Raw genomic sequence first — 15,860 nt, forward strand, 5'->3', positions numbered from 1 at the left:
GTTGTGATCAGTGAGGGCCATCAGCAGCAGTCTGCGACAGAGAACCTCCGGGAAGCAAAGCGGGACGTCTCGATATTCAGTGTCCGGATAATCCCAACCATATCCTGCAGCGCTGCAGAACCTCCTCAACAGGGGAGTCTGCAGCCTGAAGACATTAAGATAATAATTCATCATCTCTGGACTCAAATCGGGATGAAATCATTTATCGAGACGATTACATCGTCTAAATAGATTTTATTCATTTTAAGAGTTTTGTTTTTACTTTACCACTCAATGTGATTCCTGGACTCAAAATGAGCTCCAGTAAGTTAAATACTTAAATAAATAAATAAATAAGTATGTAATTTAATGCTTCATTGTCACCATATATAAATAAATCACAATTTACAAGAGACATTAAATATAATAGTTACATTTATTTGAGTATTTACTTATGTATTATTATTTATTAATTTATTCACACAGTAATTTATCTATTTGTAATTGTATTTATTCATTTAAATATACCTCCATTTATCTACAGTGTAACTTGATTTAGTGAAATTAATAAATCTGTTTATATGTTATATATAGATTAGTAAATACAGAAATTAAGTTATGATTAATTCCTCATTTAATTTGAGATGTATATATTTATTATTAGTACTTATTCATTTATATATAGTTTAACTTGATGCAGTGAAATAAATTAATATGTCTATTATATGCAATACATACATTATTAAAACACAAATACATGTAATCTTTTAATGTGATGAATTTATTATTATATATAGTTTAACTAGTTATGTCTATTGTATGCAGAACATGCATTATTAAATATTTATAATGGCTCTTTTAATTTGTGCTGTATTTGTTATTATTATTATTTATTTTTGGCCCTTCCGGCCCCTCCATAGTTTACCTGCAGTTCAGCACCGTGTAAAACCACTTCCGGCTGGTTGCAGTGTGTGTGTGCAGGCAGCCCGGCCTCCAGACAGGCTTTGCTCCCATATTTGATGTAAAGATACACGAAACTCGGAAGTTTCTCGTCGTAGAGAACATTTGTTCTCAACAACCTGTAAGAGCAGTAAATGTGAACATAAACTAAATACACACAACACGCAGAGAGCGACGGGGAACAACGTAACTCTGCGCATTGCCATTGCAGCTCAAACATAAATGATTACAATGCAACACGGGTTTAATAAATGCATTAGCACTCAGTCTCACAACAATATAATATATATATATAATATATCAGTAACTTGTAAACCGAGAGCACGAAGTGGACACACGGCTATCAATGGCGTTGTGAACTGTACGGAGCGCAGGCTGGGACAAACCACAAACGTCGACTTTCAGGAAATGAAACGCGTTGGTACACTTAGTGAAAGTTTTAAAAAACTCTTTGTTTTCAACAGCCACAGCACATATACAAGAGTTCATTTACATGTGTTCAGTGTAGAAATCATAAATATTTTACAGTTGGCTTCCAGGTGACAGATATATTTTTCTCAGAAAAATTTAAAAAACATTTGTTTTTTCATATTAATATTTTAATCATAGGTACGACTCAGCATTTAATGTACTATTCAAAAGAAGAAGGAAGTTAACTATTATAAATAGATGCATGTACTTTATTCTTGCACATTCCTTCATCTTTTCCTTTATTTTTTTAAGATATCTTTATTGTAATATTCTTCTATTCTATATGATAAAGTTTCTTGTCTATGCACCAATACACCACAGCAAAATCCTTGTATGCGAAACTTGGCAATAAACCAGATACTGATTTTGAATTACTGTGCTGTAAAAAAACAGGCCTTATAGTATCTCATGCATTGATATTAAATGATAACATTCATATTGAGGAGACATTTTTGAGACAAAGGGATGAAATGTTTCTGCAGAAGGGTTCCTGAGGTGGTGGAGGTTTTTCTCCTGGTCTGTCCCATCTTCACTCACTTCTCATCCAAACAGAAGCAGCAGCACTATGCAGACCTGCATTCACTGCAATCAACGGCACTGCAGAGCAAAAAGACAGTAGTTTAGAGCCAAGAGGAGCATGTGTGTGTGTGTGTGTGTGGTGTGTGTGTGTGTGTGTGTGTGTGTGTGTGTGTGTGTGTGTGTGTGTGTGTGTGTGTGTCTGTAAACACCCACCTCTCATCACTGTCCTCACAGAGCGCACAAGGTTCATCATCTGCACTTTGACGCCTGGTTCGTCACCAAAACCTCCGACGCTTTGGTCGACTCCCCAGCCGACTACAGGTTTGAAACACGCCGACAGACACAGACGGAGAGAAACGCAGCTTCATTATGAAAAGAGAATAAAACATTCTGACTAAGTTCCACTGGTGGAAGAATTAACTGCACTTAAGTACACTTTTGTGTTTCCATTTTATGCTACTTTATACTTCCACTCAACTACATTTTGGACGCAAATATTTTACTTTTTAATCCATTACATTTATTTGATAATTTAAGTTACTAGTTATATGGCAGATTAGATTATTAATAAAACAATGTTGTATACCTCGTACTGTGACTAGCACTTCTATAACTGTGCAGCTTCTCCAGTTTTAATTCAGATGTTTTTTATAGTACATCTTCATTTCTATTTATGTTTCTTGGTTTTTGCAATTCTTTGCTTTTATTTTCAATGTAATTACTCTATTACTTACTATGTTTATGTTATGCACCAATTTAACCAAAACAAATTCCTTGTATATGAAAACTTATTTGGCAATAAACCAGATTATGAAAACTAAACTAATAAATTATAAATTAATATAATAGATTAATCGACGCAGCATTATCTAAAGTAGCTTAAATGAGCCTCAACTTTAACATCTGCAACATTAAAGTCATGAACACATTAATGCATCAATAATTATAATCCAGGAATATAATATATATTATTCTGTAACGGGCAATTCATTCTGCATAATTAATGTTTTACTTTAAGTATATTCTTAAGCTTATACCTTTGTACTTTTACTCAAACAAGAGTTTGAATGCAAGACTTTTACTTTTAATTTATGTCTCAATGTGTAATATTTGCTAAAACCTTTAACTTTAATTATACTTTTATTATATATATTTTTGAATGAATGACTACTTTTACTTGATCTGAATTCTTCTTCCACCACTGCTAAGTAATCTTATTATCTCAGTAAAAAAATAAGTAATCCTTAATTTAAAAAGACAATTAGGAAATTGTCTTCATTGTATTTCTTATACATTTGTTGTTATATCAGCATGTTGTTCAGCCTGTCTGTTGTACATTGGTTTTGTTAATAAAGTTGTTAAAAATAGGAAATGGTGGAAAACATGAATTAGTTTTAAACCCACACTTATAGTCTGTATTTAGAGGCGGGTACAGGAACATTAAGTAACTATGAATCCCCAATGTTTAATGTTTTTAATTGTTCTAGCCGTTAAGATACTAGCTACTTAGCATTAGCTTAGCTATTTCGAATTTCACATGACATCTAACTCTTAACCGTCGCGTACAATTGAAACGGCACTCACTTACTTTTACTCAGAAATCTTTCTTCGTGCAATACAGCGACAGCATTGACGCACAGAATTGCTGCTTGAATGAGTGAATACAAAGTAAAAGCCATGTTTCTTTATAGGTAGCTAGCTAGCTGGAAGCTAGCAGGCAGTATTTACTTCTGACGAAGCCTACGGTGGCTAAGAAGGGTCAACTCTAATGACAGTTTGCGCTTTTTGTACAACTCACAGGGATGTAATGTTTAATCTCCATTTGGTAAAGTTTGTTTTTCTTTTAGTAGAGCTAGGAACTTCAGAATAAGGGCTAACGTCTAATACTAGGAGGGGTTAAATGTAGTACTTAAAGTAACATTTTGTGGTACTTAATGAGTATTTTTTTTCCATGCCTAATACTATTACTACACTATAGTACAGAGGGAAATATTGTAACTTTTTTTTATATAAAAAAAACATACAAAGAGCTTATAAAACTTGGTCTAAATGTAGCAAATATGAACTACTTGTATGTATGTAACACCAAAAATAAAACTGTTATTATTCCCTCCAGAGGGGCATTATTGTTGGTCAAAGAGAGCAAATGGGCTTTTACTTGGGCAACTTTAGCCCGGCCTTGTGCACGTCCCTGGTACCTGAACTACACGGCAAACATTTAAACAATTTAAAAAATATTATCTTCTGGTCAAAGCTCCTCGAGAAAACAAGTGCTTATAAATATTTGTGGTTAACTCTTTCAGTTATGCATTTGCTTGTTCAGCGTGCATATGATACATGTGCACATTATACTGTATGTAAATTATTTGTTTACGTACATGTTATGTATACTCTTGGGTCTTTATATCAATTGTGGTATTACACACAATTCACATTTATGTTGCACATTAAATATCCTTAATAGCTACAAACACAGACACATAACAGACAGAATCATGAGAATAAAAATCTTTATTAGTGTTTTATGAAGTCTGCATAATATGCCACACGCCTGAGAAGCTTATGGTCAGAAAACAAAACAAAAAAACAAACAAAAAACTGCTCTATCAATACCGCCCTCTACTGGTAAAACAACTGCGACATCTACTGTACTGACTGCTTTGCAAAAAGGATTACTGTTAAATACACACATACTGTACTACTGTTATGTATATGTACGTCTGGTCCACGTCAGTTTTTGTAATGTATTTTTTTTCACATTCATATGTTGTAGGCCGAAGATAAAAACAATGTAACACTGGACCCTAACACATGGTTCAGTTCCCCAAATCCAAACTCCACTAGGTGCACTTAAAGTACAATCACTAGTGCCATAAGGTAAACACATTTACATCGAAAAGAAGGGGGGGAGGGGGGGGACATGTTAAACTCGCAACAGCCACGTAATGACAATAATGGCAGAGTTGAAGCTAATAATTACTGTATTTTATAGACAGAACAAATACAATACACACATCAACACAGAATGTCCTCGTGTGCAGGCACATCGGCTCTTCTTTGCTCGTGGAAGAAAAACCGCTCTCCTCCCGTTTCTGTAACATTTTAAAAAGCCAATTGTATCCGGTTGACCTTAACCCGCTTGACTGAGCACCAAAAGGCTTCAAGAGGTCACGTGTGTTTAAAAAGAAAAAGGTGAAGAGATGACTGAATGAATGGCCATTACAAAGCTTTACATGCCTCTGGAATCATTACAGGAACGTAGATTTAAGGGTTTTGTGTACTTTAAATGCACCAGACAAAAAGGATAGAAACACATCATGGGGGGCTTTGTGTTGTTTCTTTACCAAGACAAAGAGCTGCAATTGCAAATGAATTAAAACTTTTTTGGGGGGTAAAACGAAGGAATGATCCATGCCCTCCATGTCACTTTAGAAACAGCTGTGGTCTTGAAAATATTACTTTAATAAAAAGTGAACGACAGAAAATTTTAAGTATATTTATATATAAAAATACATGAGAATACAAAAAAGTAGCAAAACAATGGGGATATAGGCTAAAAACAGAATGAATTCATTGATACCTTCAATTTCTCCCGGTGAGGCGTTTACTGCGTCACCTCGGAGAGCCCCAGGACTCCCAGGGTCGAGTCAAAGAGAGGAAAGCTTTCGATAACAGCTGATATTCTCTGGTCCCTGCCCAGCTCACCTGGCGAAGCCTGGCCGACATCTCTTAGCTTCCATGCCAGGCTGTTCAGCGGGGGTGTAAATCAACTAAATCAAGGACATGTAGAGTGCCATATAATGACAAAGAAATAAACTACATCCAGATCGAGTTTGCAGTTCGTTTGGTTTTTTTTGGAATTACTTTTTATCTTTTAAACTAACATTCCTATTTGTCCATTAAGAAGCATGTCTTATAACGACACACGTCGAGTTACAAAAAGGGCCATCCCGGCAAAGTCAATTTCATTTCCATAAACACACTGTGGCGTTTCCTTCAGAGGAGAACGGCCACCAAGGCCATCGTTTCTTCACCAAGAGCCACCTCCCCCCCCCCCCCCTGACAAAAGATGGGGCCACGTTTCCCAGAGAAAAGTAAACTTAGGTTCAGAACAATGGTTGGGGTGGGCTGGAACAAAAAATCATTTTAGCATTCAAGCTTGTTACTCATACAAGCAATCTTCAATACTGAGAAACTATTCACAGATATTTTTGGTATTTCCCCTACTTCCTGGACTAAAAACCAATATACATTTTATTTGTACCACAAATAGATCTAATATTAAGGATTTGGGGAAAAGCAATTTAACAAGGTGCATGACATAGATGGGTAACAAAGTGCCAAATTTTCTTTTCTTTTTTTTTTTACTGAAAAGTCTGTATGTGTGTGAGTGCAACAGTGTAGGTGCGTTTGTTCTTGTGTGTACGTTTGCAGAGGGCTGTGGAACTGGGCCACAAATACTATGAATGTTACAGAAGGTTCGTTCTGTGGGGGTTCCTTTTGTTTCATGAAAGGACTCACAAATTTAATGATCAGGTAAATGGGCTGCGGGTTTTTTTGGGGCGTTTCTTTAGCTGTTTAGGACATACTGGAGCAGCGAGCAGACGGGGAACCCATCTGGGTCAGAACCTTGTCCAGCCACTGCAGGGGGCCGTTCAAGTGCAGCTCGATCCAGCAAGGAGTGCTGGTGACGGTCTGCCGCCTGCAAGACAAAAGCGTAGTTTTAATGTCCGCTGGAACTGTCAACATAAAACATCTTCATGGATAAAGAACGGCTCGTAGATATTTCTGCACGTTATTCTATTTAAGTGGGGAATTTATTTTAGTATTTAGTTGTAACATTTAATTAAATTTTAGTATTCACTGATCTTATTGTTTTATGAATCTAGTTTTTATCTCACAACGTTTACTACTATTATCATACGTAGCGTTATTTATTTTAGTTTTATTACATAATCTTTTTAACGTTTGAAATAAGATATATTAAATAGCTTTTAGTTTATTTTAATTACACGGTTTAATTGTTTTTGTCTGTTCTGCCAACCTTTACGAAAGGCACTAAACAAATAAAAGTTTGCTCGAGTGATAAACTTGAAGCTTTATTTAAAAACCATATTATATAATCCTTCTGTGCTATATGCTATGCTATGCTACTATAAGTTTCACATTAATGTTCCACGTCTGATCCGAAGCTGAGCCACAGGTAGCGTGTGAACGAAGCGGCTGGGACTCACCTGTACTCGGCTCCCCAGCCTTTGACAAAGCTCATGCGGATGGTGCACATCCGGGTGAGCTGGTAAACCGCCTCAAAGCCCTGGTTCACCGACTGAGCCAGCAGCGCCGCGAACTCCTGGTTGTTGAAGATTTTCAGATTACAACCTAAAGAAGGAACAAAGAGGTGAACATGGCCTTTGCGTGGCAGCGGTGTTATTCTGCACCTGTGGTTAATTATTTCTGTGCCGTCTTCGGCATCGTTGGCCTCAACCGGTGCCGGGTGGGTCGCAGGAGCATGCCGAGTCAGCACCGGAACCAGTAGGTGAGCTCTGACTATTCCTCCCGGCCAATCAGTGATTTAACTCATCACATACAACCTCTGCTTTCAGCTCGGTTTGTCCGTCTGTCCGCAGGATTACAGAAAGACTACAGGCCCGATTATCATGAAACTTGGTGGAAGGGTGAAGCTCGAGCCAAGACGGAACAGAATTCCCTGTGATACGTTTGGTACATTTTCTTTTGCTATGACTCTGGGTCCCCATTTCACTGAACGCACACCAGGCAGCTGCAACTAATTACATTTTTCTGCGCCCGGGAGGCATGTTCATGTGTTTCAGGAGAGCAGCTCTTTGTAACAGAGGTCAAAATGTCCCTGGAGTCACAGGACTGTTTACTGATTAGCTGCAAAAAGACACTGCATGGCTGCACTTTGCCACTGCTCTGGTGATCCACCACAAAGGAGCAAAGTACAACGTTTTCAGAGACACCTTTCAAGCCAACAGCATGTAGACAGATAGACAGACAGACAGACACACACACACAGACACACACAGACACACTAGGGCTGTCGAATTAGCGCGTTCATTTCGATTCCTAATTGCTACACAAGTGACATCTTCAGCATCTTACCTGGAGGAATTTTACACACTGTTGCTGGATGCCAGCCATACCGCTGGTTGCAGTTTGGACTCTGGACAAAGATGGCGCTATCACTCAGGCACTCAGCGAATACCTCGCCTCCAATGTAGTAGAGTCTAACTCCTCTTCCTGTGAACACAGACAGACTGAAGCTAGAACACGAGACATGAACAAGACGTCTCGATATGTAGGACTCGATCGGTGTCTGTGCCGTACCTATGTGCCTCCGGGTCATCTCCACAGTGGCGTTCCTGTTGACATTAGACAGCAGGCCCAGGCAGAAACGCTCAGAGTTTGATGGATCTGTGAATCCGTCCACTGTCAGCGAGGGCTGCGAGGCGTGGAACGTCTCCCCCACGCGCTGGTTCAGCTCGTAATAGGCTATAGAGCACCAGAAGGCTGGCTCAGAGTAGGTCACCGGCTGCAGGTCTGCAGTGGAGGAGCAGGTCACTAAAGTGTATCACAATTTGATAAAACACTTTTGATTATATTTGATTATAAGCGGATGAAAAGAAGGAAGATGTGTGTATATAATCTAAACACATTACATACACACACACACACACACACACACACACACACACACACACACACACACTAAAGGCCGTATTGTCAAATTTAAAATGTAAGTTTATTTCACCAGTTAAATCGGGAACAAACTTTTTGACTTTTGTTAAACACAAAAGCCGCTTCATGGCTCCATGTTTTGGTTTTGTTGTTTCTCCGGTGGCCGTGGTGTCTCGAGAAGAGCAGCTGCGAACGCTATGAAGCGCCACAGCATGTGTTGGTGAGGAGGACGAGAACTGGGAGAATCATCTCGCTCCAAATCTAAAGCTTCCCTTTTTATAAAATCGGCCCTTGTACCAACCTGTACTGTATTAATATATAGTTTGCTTGATTGTACTGTATTGTTTTGCATCTTACCCATGCTGTGATTGACAGGAGACAGAGTGCTGGGGGAGAGCTCTGCTGGAGAACCTGACAAAGGAAACAGGAAGTCATTGACATGTTCGGGTTCACAGGAGAGCAGCAGAAGGGGACGTATGCACATCCTACATCCTGCTTTGATGAGATCAAACAGATTGAACTCTAACTTTTGATTGCACTAAATGCATGAAGTCTAAAACAACAAGTATCTGCTGCTGCATCATTAACAGTGCCAGGTGAAAGCGTTTGGTTTTTAAAGATTGGTTTAGTTTTTGTGCACATATACACAAAGAAAAGGAGAATTTAAGGAAAGTTAGAACGTTGTGCAGGATCAAAATGGCCTAATTCTTTTAATATACATTGATTTGTAACAGCAGCTTTGGATCCCATTAATTCACAGAGCTGCAACGTCTCTGTGCAAACTATTAGGTATTGTCGTCCATCTTTGATCCAAGATTATCTTCTAACGCAGAGTAGTCAGAACAATATAAATATACCTTTTATAAAACAGTTCATTCCAAATCTGGTCTCTAAAACTTAAAACCTCTTTTCTGAATTTTGTCAGCTGTTGTGTTGCTGATTGTTCATCACCGATCTTCATCACATTGACTCCCTGACTCTGTGGAGGTTGAAGGAAGGAGAAGGAGTCGCTCGTCTCGTTTACCTGTTTCCATACTCTGATTCATCTGTTGATCGCTGGCCTCCCCATCCTCACTGATGTAGCCTGGTGGAGGCGTTTCTGTTCCAATGACGAGGGGAGAAAATAAACCATCATAAACATTTAGATCAAAAAGCTTCAGAGAGAATCGTTCCTATAGAAAGTGTTTAAATAAAAAGCTCATCGTAATCAAGTTCATCTGCGGCTACAGTGAGCGGTTTGTCCCGGACAGACTCACCTGGTATATAGTTGTTCGGAGGTTCGATTCCTGCAGGGAAGTTTGTGTTCTCAGGTATGGAATGAGTGTAGTCATCCAGAGGTGGCAGCTCTGGCAGGATTTCTGAGTGTCTTGGCACAAGAACAGGAGGCAGCACTGCACCGTCACAAGAGATGAGTTAGACGAGTTTCATTAACAGCAATAAGACAATCAAACACGAGTGAAACTTAATAACCCAGAAACTCTTAAGGAATAGTTTGACATTTTGGGAGACGCATTTGCTTTCTTGCCGAGAGTTGGATGTGAAACACGACGTTTCCCGTCGTTATGCTAAGCTAAGCTATCCGACTACAGACATGGCGATGCGTTTGATCTTCTCTTCACGTTGTTTGTGTGAAAAGTGAGCGCACGCTCTCTGTTGATGTCCTTATAAATGCTAAATGTAGTTTGTTCTGTATAGTAATTAATACCAAGAGATGTGCACGTTTAGGCAACAAGTGGAGTCCTCTCACCTGGGGTCTCCACCCTCTGGTAGTGGTACGGGTTGATGCAGACCTCATCCTTCTTGAGGTGGAAGGCGTACTCACAGGCCTCGATGGCACGCAGCTCGTGGTGGCTGTGAAGGTCCGGCCATCGCCACAAGCGACAGTAGATAACATGAGGAAGCCCCTTCCTGTGGGAGACCTGCAGGCGACCATCCAGGGATCTGATTGGACGGCAAACAGGAAATGGTGGTGAGATGGGTGGAAGGCACACGGGGGAGAGGGGGGGGTGATATGGCCAGGTAGGGGAGGGAAATGGAAATGGATTGGAGACGAGAACGAGAAACAAAGACGCTCTCAGTGTCCGTCACCTCAAACATTGTAATGACAACTCTCCCACATTAAAGTTGTACGCAACACCATACAATAGTTGAGGATAGTCACCTGGTCTGGTCAGGGTAGCTGTATAGGCCTGATGTATCCCACTGTTCTATCGTATTTGGTGTACTCAGTCCCCATATTTCAGAGCAATTGCTGTGCACAGAGAAAACAACAAAACAAAAACAAAAAACAAATGATAAACATGGCTCATTCAGAAATATCAGTATGAGTAATGTGAACATTAAAAGGCCTCTTTTATTACAGACTAAGCAAAATAAAGACATAAATTCCTTTTTCAAGCAGCAGAAATGAAAGATGGGAGTTTCGAATAAGAGAAGCCTTTTTGACAGAATTAAGGAAAACAAAAACGTGGAATCTTCTAACACACAGTGAGTGAGACAAAGATCATTCTAACCAGCGGCATTAACCATTTTACACTTCGTCACTGCAGTCGTTACATCAGAACTCATCTGGAAACATTCAAACGGACACTGAAGACACACGATGGCACACAAGACGGAGAGAACCAAATGCAATTTTCAGACGAAACATTCACAAGAAAATTGACAAAAACTGAGAACTTAACAACTTGGAATGAGGACAAATGAGAAGTTCTTCTGAATAATTAACAACAAGTTCTACGTGTTAAAGGCTACAGATACACAACAACATGTACACGACTGGATTAGTCTGCTGGGATCTCATCTACTCGTCTGTTCATGACAAAGAGCCAGCCGCAGCAGCTTGTTCAAGTCGACGGCTTCTTTCACTGCAGTGTTTGATCTAAATGTAGCTTCACTCCTTTACGTTCATCTTCTATTCATGTCTATTCATTCTGTGCACGGTGTCCGATAAAGAAGAAGAGACACTAATATTATTAGTATTACACATTACAGTGGTGGCTGTTTCAGACTTGTGTGATCCAAACAATTCCAATAACGAAGAAATAAGGATGTAATCGTTTAAAATGTGTAATGGACATGTTTTTATCTGACAAATATTCTGCTTCAGTTCATATTTGTTGGCGTTTAGACTCAGAAACAAGCTTCACCGTGTTAGCGAGACGCGCACTGACGGGTCTTATTCATTAAAGAAAGTCGATTTAATAGGAAAAGATGTTCAATCCGATTCACTACTTTATTCAAATTGAGGATGTTTTTGTTTTACTGCATACAATATGACGACACGCATTAAAAGCTTCATTCCAAAATCTCAATAGAAACATTGGTAAGAAAATGACATTCAGTAAAGCCGTACTACGCGTTAAATGGGGACCTGCAAGATTGGCAAGCAGGGAATACGAGCTCCTTAGTCCCAATCAAAATGTGCCAACATGGCAATGCCCAAATCTGGCATTATTTAGTTTTTGTAACCCATCCTCTCTCATGTAGATATCCTCTACAAGTCCAGCCCTCTGCAAGAAATCCTTTCATTCAGAGCGAGCCAGCCACTGTATCTCTACAAACACAACAGTGAGGCCAAGAACAATTCTCAGACGATAACAACCAGCCAGCTATCTATAGACATACAAACATCTGACGTGGTACTCAGCGGAACATCTGTGAGGAATGAACCCTTTAACACAGTGTTCCCACTGAACGCGCGTCTGGCCCATCAAGGCTGGCGTGCTGATAAAGAGGACATCTTTCTCTCTCACCCTTTTAATGTTTCGGATTCTTACATCATACATGTTCTACATCCCTAAATGTTTAATAATAATTAAAGGGAAATTACAGAAACAGAATTTTAGAAAAGAGAAGAGCAAGGTCAGAATCTGCCATTGGATCAAGGGTTCATGGTTGTATATTACGCAGAAGTACCAACGAAGCACACTTGCAGAGACATGTGTAACAGCTGTTGAACAGAGATCAAGTGTTGGGCAGTATACCTGGGGATGGTGACACACTTGGTGTTGCAGTTCTGTGTGGTGATCGCTTTCTCCAGCTCATCTAGCTGGCCTGTCTTCTTTAGCTTCTTCACTAAGCTCTTCACGGCCTTCTCGCACCATTTCTCCTCTTGCCCGTTGTGCTCTCCGCCGCCTGCTCCGCCCGGGCCGGTAGTCGACTTCTTCCAGCCCAACAGCCTTTTCACCACAGGAGGGGTGAACGGCAAGATGGAGGACATCTTAGCTGGACAAGCCGGGAGTCTCCAGAGCACTCAACACAAGCTCTCACACACACAGACAGAAAGGACCTGGAGCTACAGTGTGGGCCCTTGCTCTGACGGGGCCCCTCTAGTGACCAGTGAGTCACAGTGTGGAAGCCAGTGCTAGCAGGATATACTCAAAAGAGATGGACACCTTGGGAGAAAGTACAAAGTACATTGTTAACAGGGTGCAGCATTTATTTTTTTGTCCATCGGCCAAATGGCTAATGAATGTTCAAATTTTACCAGCAACTCAATAGATTACCATCGTTTTCTGGCTGGCGAGTGATGTACATGTTGAGCTCATGCTTTCAAAACATGGCTCTGATAGTTTAAATGGTGTGATGAATGTGATTTTGTTAAGGGTCTTTAAGTACGGCACAGATAGGGAAACTAGGCATGATCTCCAATGTAGTTTTATACTATTTTAATTCTGCTATTTTATATTATTTTAATTCTGCTATTTTATATTATTTTAATTCTATTATTTTAATTCTGCTATTTTATATTATTTTAATTCTGCTATTTTATATTATTTTAATTCTGCTATTTTATACTATTTTAATTCTGCTATTTTATATTATTTTAATTCTGCTATTTTATACTATTTTAATTCTGCTATTTTATATTATTTTAATTCTGCTATTTTATACTATTTTAATTCTGCTATTTTATATTATTTTAATTCTGCTATTTTATATTATTTTAATTCTGATATTTTGATAATAGTGCTTCAGACTCATTTACATCAACACTGTGATTATTGTTCTGTAAATTATCTTAATCTGTCTCATCTTGTACTAATTGTTACGTTTTTGCTGTGAAGCCCTTTGGGCTGCAATTCTTGTATGAAAGGTGCTCTACAAATACAGATTATTATTATTATTATTATATTAGACATTTTCATATTTTACCAGCATTTGGTTTGTAAATTGTAAATTGTAATTTGGTGCTTGATTGCAAACACTGATGGTACAGAAAACCATCAGTGGTTCCCCCTCTTAGTGAACTAAGATTTATTTTCATCCATTAGTTTTTATTTAAAGGTTTTTTTCATGCTGAATGACCTATTTCCAAGAAACTTATGAGCACATCTCTCGTGAACAATATTCAAAGTGGTGCTTTTGCATGATTCTTTGCAGAAAACTCAAGTTTACAGATGTGTCGATTAATTACCTGATAAGTTGACAAAATCCTATGAGTGCCAGTCCACTAAGAATTTATTTAGTCAAAGACAGTCCTATTCAATAGATTAGCATTGTTGTTTGGCTGCTAAATCTACTTGCCACTTGCATATTTCACCAGCATTTGGTGGTAAATGGTGCTAATTTCTTGCCCTGACAAACAAAACATGGTCCAGAAAAACAACCATCATCAAAACAATGAAAAGGCAAATAGGAGGTAGCTTATTACTCAACGAAACTACAATCTAAGATTGTTTTGACAGCTTCGCTAACGTTACATAACTGCCTCTTTTGTGAAGTTAAGCATTTGGTGAGTTGAACAAGCAGAGATGTCCACTTGACGTTAGCTTGTTACAAACACTGCTCGACATCCAAGCTAGCTAGCATGCAAACTAATAAAGTTAACACCCGGGGTGTGCCTCCTACTGTCGCATCCCGCCCACAGAGGCAATCACAGCTCCTCTATAACACAATGAACAACACAGTGAACACCATCTAGTAAACAAGGAGAGTATTTTGTGACAGGCCTCCCAGTGCTAACACCAACTGGCTTGGGAAGGCCGGCTGCTAGCTACCTGGGGGGGCCTGCTGGACTCAAATCACAACAATAAGTTCACCCACGTTAGCTTGTATTTAGCAGCAAAATGCTGAAATAGTCTAAGCAAAAAAACGAAAAGCGAACAACTTTGGTTAACGTAACAAAGCAGGTTAAAGGCTATTCAAGGAGAAGTGCTCATCTAGCTAGGTCAGCTAATGTTAGCTAGCTTAACTGAGCTAGCTGCCAGCTTGTTATCAAAAATCCTTTTGTTGTGATCCACAAAAAAACCTCCTATGCGCAACAGTGAAACCGCGCTACTTTGCTACCTAACGCCAGTTCACCCGGCTATCATTCATCTGCTAACACAACATGGCAATGCGTGAATGTAAACCTTGTAATGTTTCATTTCAACGTTGATTTTGAATGTTTGTGACTTTTATTGAACGGCCCCAAAAATGAGTTAGCATCTTGGACGAACTCTTCCAAACTGGCTCCCGCTGGCTAACGGACCACATCTCTCACAAACAACACGCAAAGTCCAGAAAAACAGCTAAAAACATTTCAATAGTTACCCCAGTTTTAAAGTCCAAAGCTCCGTTTTTTGATAAAAGGATGTGCACAGCCCTGTAAACACGTTGTTGACATAAAGATGAGTGAAGTGTTCAGGACTGCAGCTAATTTTCACAAGGCTTGTTGGCTCTTCTCATGTTGCTACCAGTGCTACTGGCGCTAGTTTGCTAGTTAGGTAGACCGGAACAACAACACAAACATGATGGATCCACACGAGCTCCTAATCCCTCCTACTCAACAACTGATTGGAGGATTATAAAAACACAAACTCTGGCAATTGGCTGATACCCTTGACAATCATTACTGTTCATATATCACGTATTTTGGAATTCATGGTAAACTTGTTGATTATGGTACTTTTAACGTACATAAATATAAAACAACAAACTTTTAAATACCAAACAAAGTGATACATTTGTCAAATGGTATGATGACACGTATAAAGAACAATAATGTTTCCTTTTTTCTTATAATTTGATAGAATGTTCAATTTGTTTATTTAAATTCATATGCTGAGTTGTTGAATGTCTGAAATGTTTGGACATTTTAATGTTTTTTTCAATAAAAATACATCAGGTATTTTGATAACAGTTTATGTTCTATTTTTAACCTTGTTATTTTTTATCTTATTAGGGAAATGTCACATTCATAAAGCTAAACTACTCAACTCAACCCCATCTTTTAAGTAGTTGTTATT

The 15,860-nt window shown here is 38.9% G+C and overlaps 3 protein-coding genes across 4 annotated transcripts in view; 1 reads left to right on the forward strand and 2 right to left on the reverse strand.

Moving 5' to 3' along the window:
- Window positions 1-149, forward strand: part of LOC115013500 (nucleolysin TIA-1-like) — a 7,050-nt gene extending 6,901 nt beyond the window's left edge. The window contains exon 11 of the mRNA XM_029439845.1: window positions 111-149. Coding sequence (XP_029295705.1) covers window positions 111-149 — 39 coding nt within the window. The remainder of the gene's footprint in view (window positions 1-110) is intronic.
- A 1,604-nt stretch (window positions 150-1,753) lies between these two features.
- On the reverse strand, window positions 1,754-3,682 carry LOC115014078 (immediate early response 3-interacting protein 1-like). The gene is given in 4 exon segments (XM_029440729.1): window positions 1,754-1,983; window positions 1,985-2,007; window positions 2,143-2,244; window positions 3,518-3,682. Coding segments are annotated over 4 exon segments (249 nt in total). The 5' UTR covers window positions 3,609-3,682; the 3' UTR covers window positions 1,754-1,950.
- A 740-nt stretch (window positions 3,683-4,422) lies between these two features.
- Window positions 4,423-15,358, reverse strand: LOC115014051 (mothers against decapentaplegic homolog 2). 2 transcript variants are annotated; one of them, XM_029440696.1, is made up of 11 exons: window positions 15,166-15,358; window positions 12,615-13,025; window positions 10,790-10,879; window positions 10,376-10,569; window positions 9,885-10,019; window positions 9,653-9,727; window positions 8,986-9,039; window positions 8,278-8,511; window positions 8,053-8,190; window positions 7,164-7,308; window positions 4,423-6,631 (listed from the first exon to the last, which is right to left on the reverse strand). In XM_029440696.1, the coding sequence occupies exons 2-11, from the start codon at window positions 12,848-12,850 to the stop codon at window positions 6,508-6,510; spliced, it is 1,425 nt and encodes a 474-aa protein (XP_029296556.1). In that variant the 5' UTR covers window positions 12,851-13,025; window positions 15,166-15,358; the 3' UTR covers window positions 4,423-6,507. The 2 variants fall into 2 exon arrangements, with proteins under 2 accessions (XP_029296556.1, XP_029296557.1); XM_029440697.1 differs by having other exon boundaries at window positions 8,278-8,490; window positions 15,166-15,357.
- Window positions 15,359-15,860: the final 502 nt, after the last annotated feature.

Source organism: Cottoperca gobio, chromosome 9, assembly GCF_900634415.1.
Source record: "Cottoperca gobio chromosome 9, fCotGob3.1, whole genome shotgun sequence".
NCBI classification, from domain to species: domain Eukaryota; kingdom Metazoa; phylum Chordata; class Actinopteri; order Perciformes; family Bovichtidae; genus Cottoperca; species Cottoperca gobio.

What these genes read in the sequence shown, in the direction of transcription:
- LOC115014051 (XM_029440696.1), bottom strand. Translation starts at nt 12,850, where the DNA reads ATGTCCTCCATCTTGCCGTTCACCCCTCCTGTGGTGAAAAGGCTGTTG. An exon ending in TCCGAACAACTATATACCAG is followed by an intron (nt 9,728 to 9,884) that starts GTGAGTCTGTCC and finishes TCATTGGAACAG; the next exon opens with AAACGCCTCCACCAGGCTAC. An exon ending in GATGACCCGGAGGCACATAG is followed by an intron (nt 8,191 to 8,277) that starts GTACGGCACAGA and finishes CTGTGTTCACAG; the next exon opens with GAAGAGGAGTTAGACTCTAC.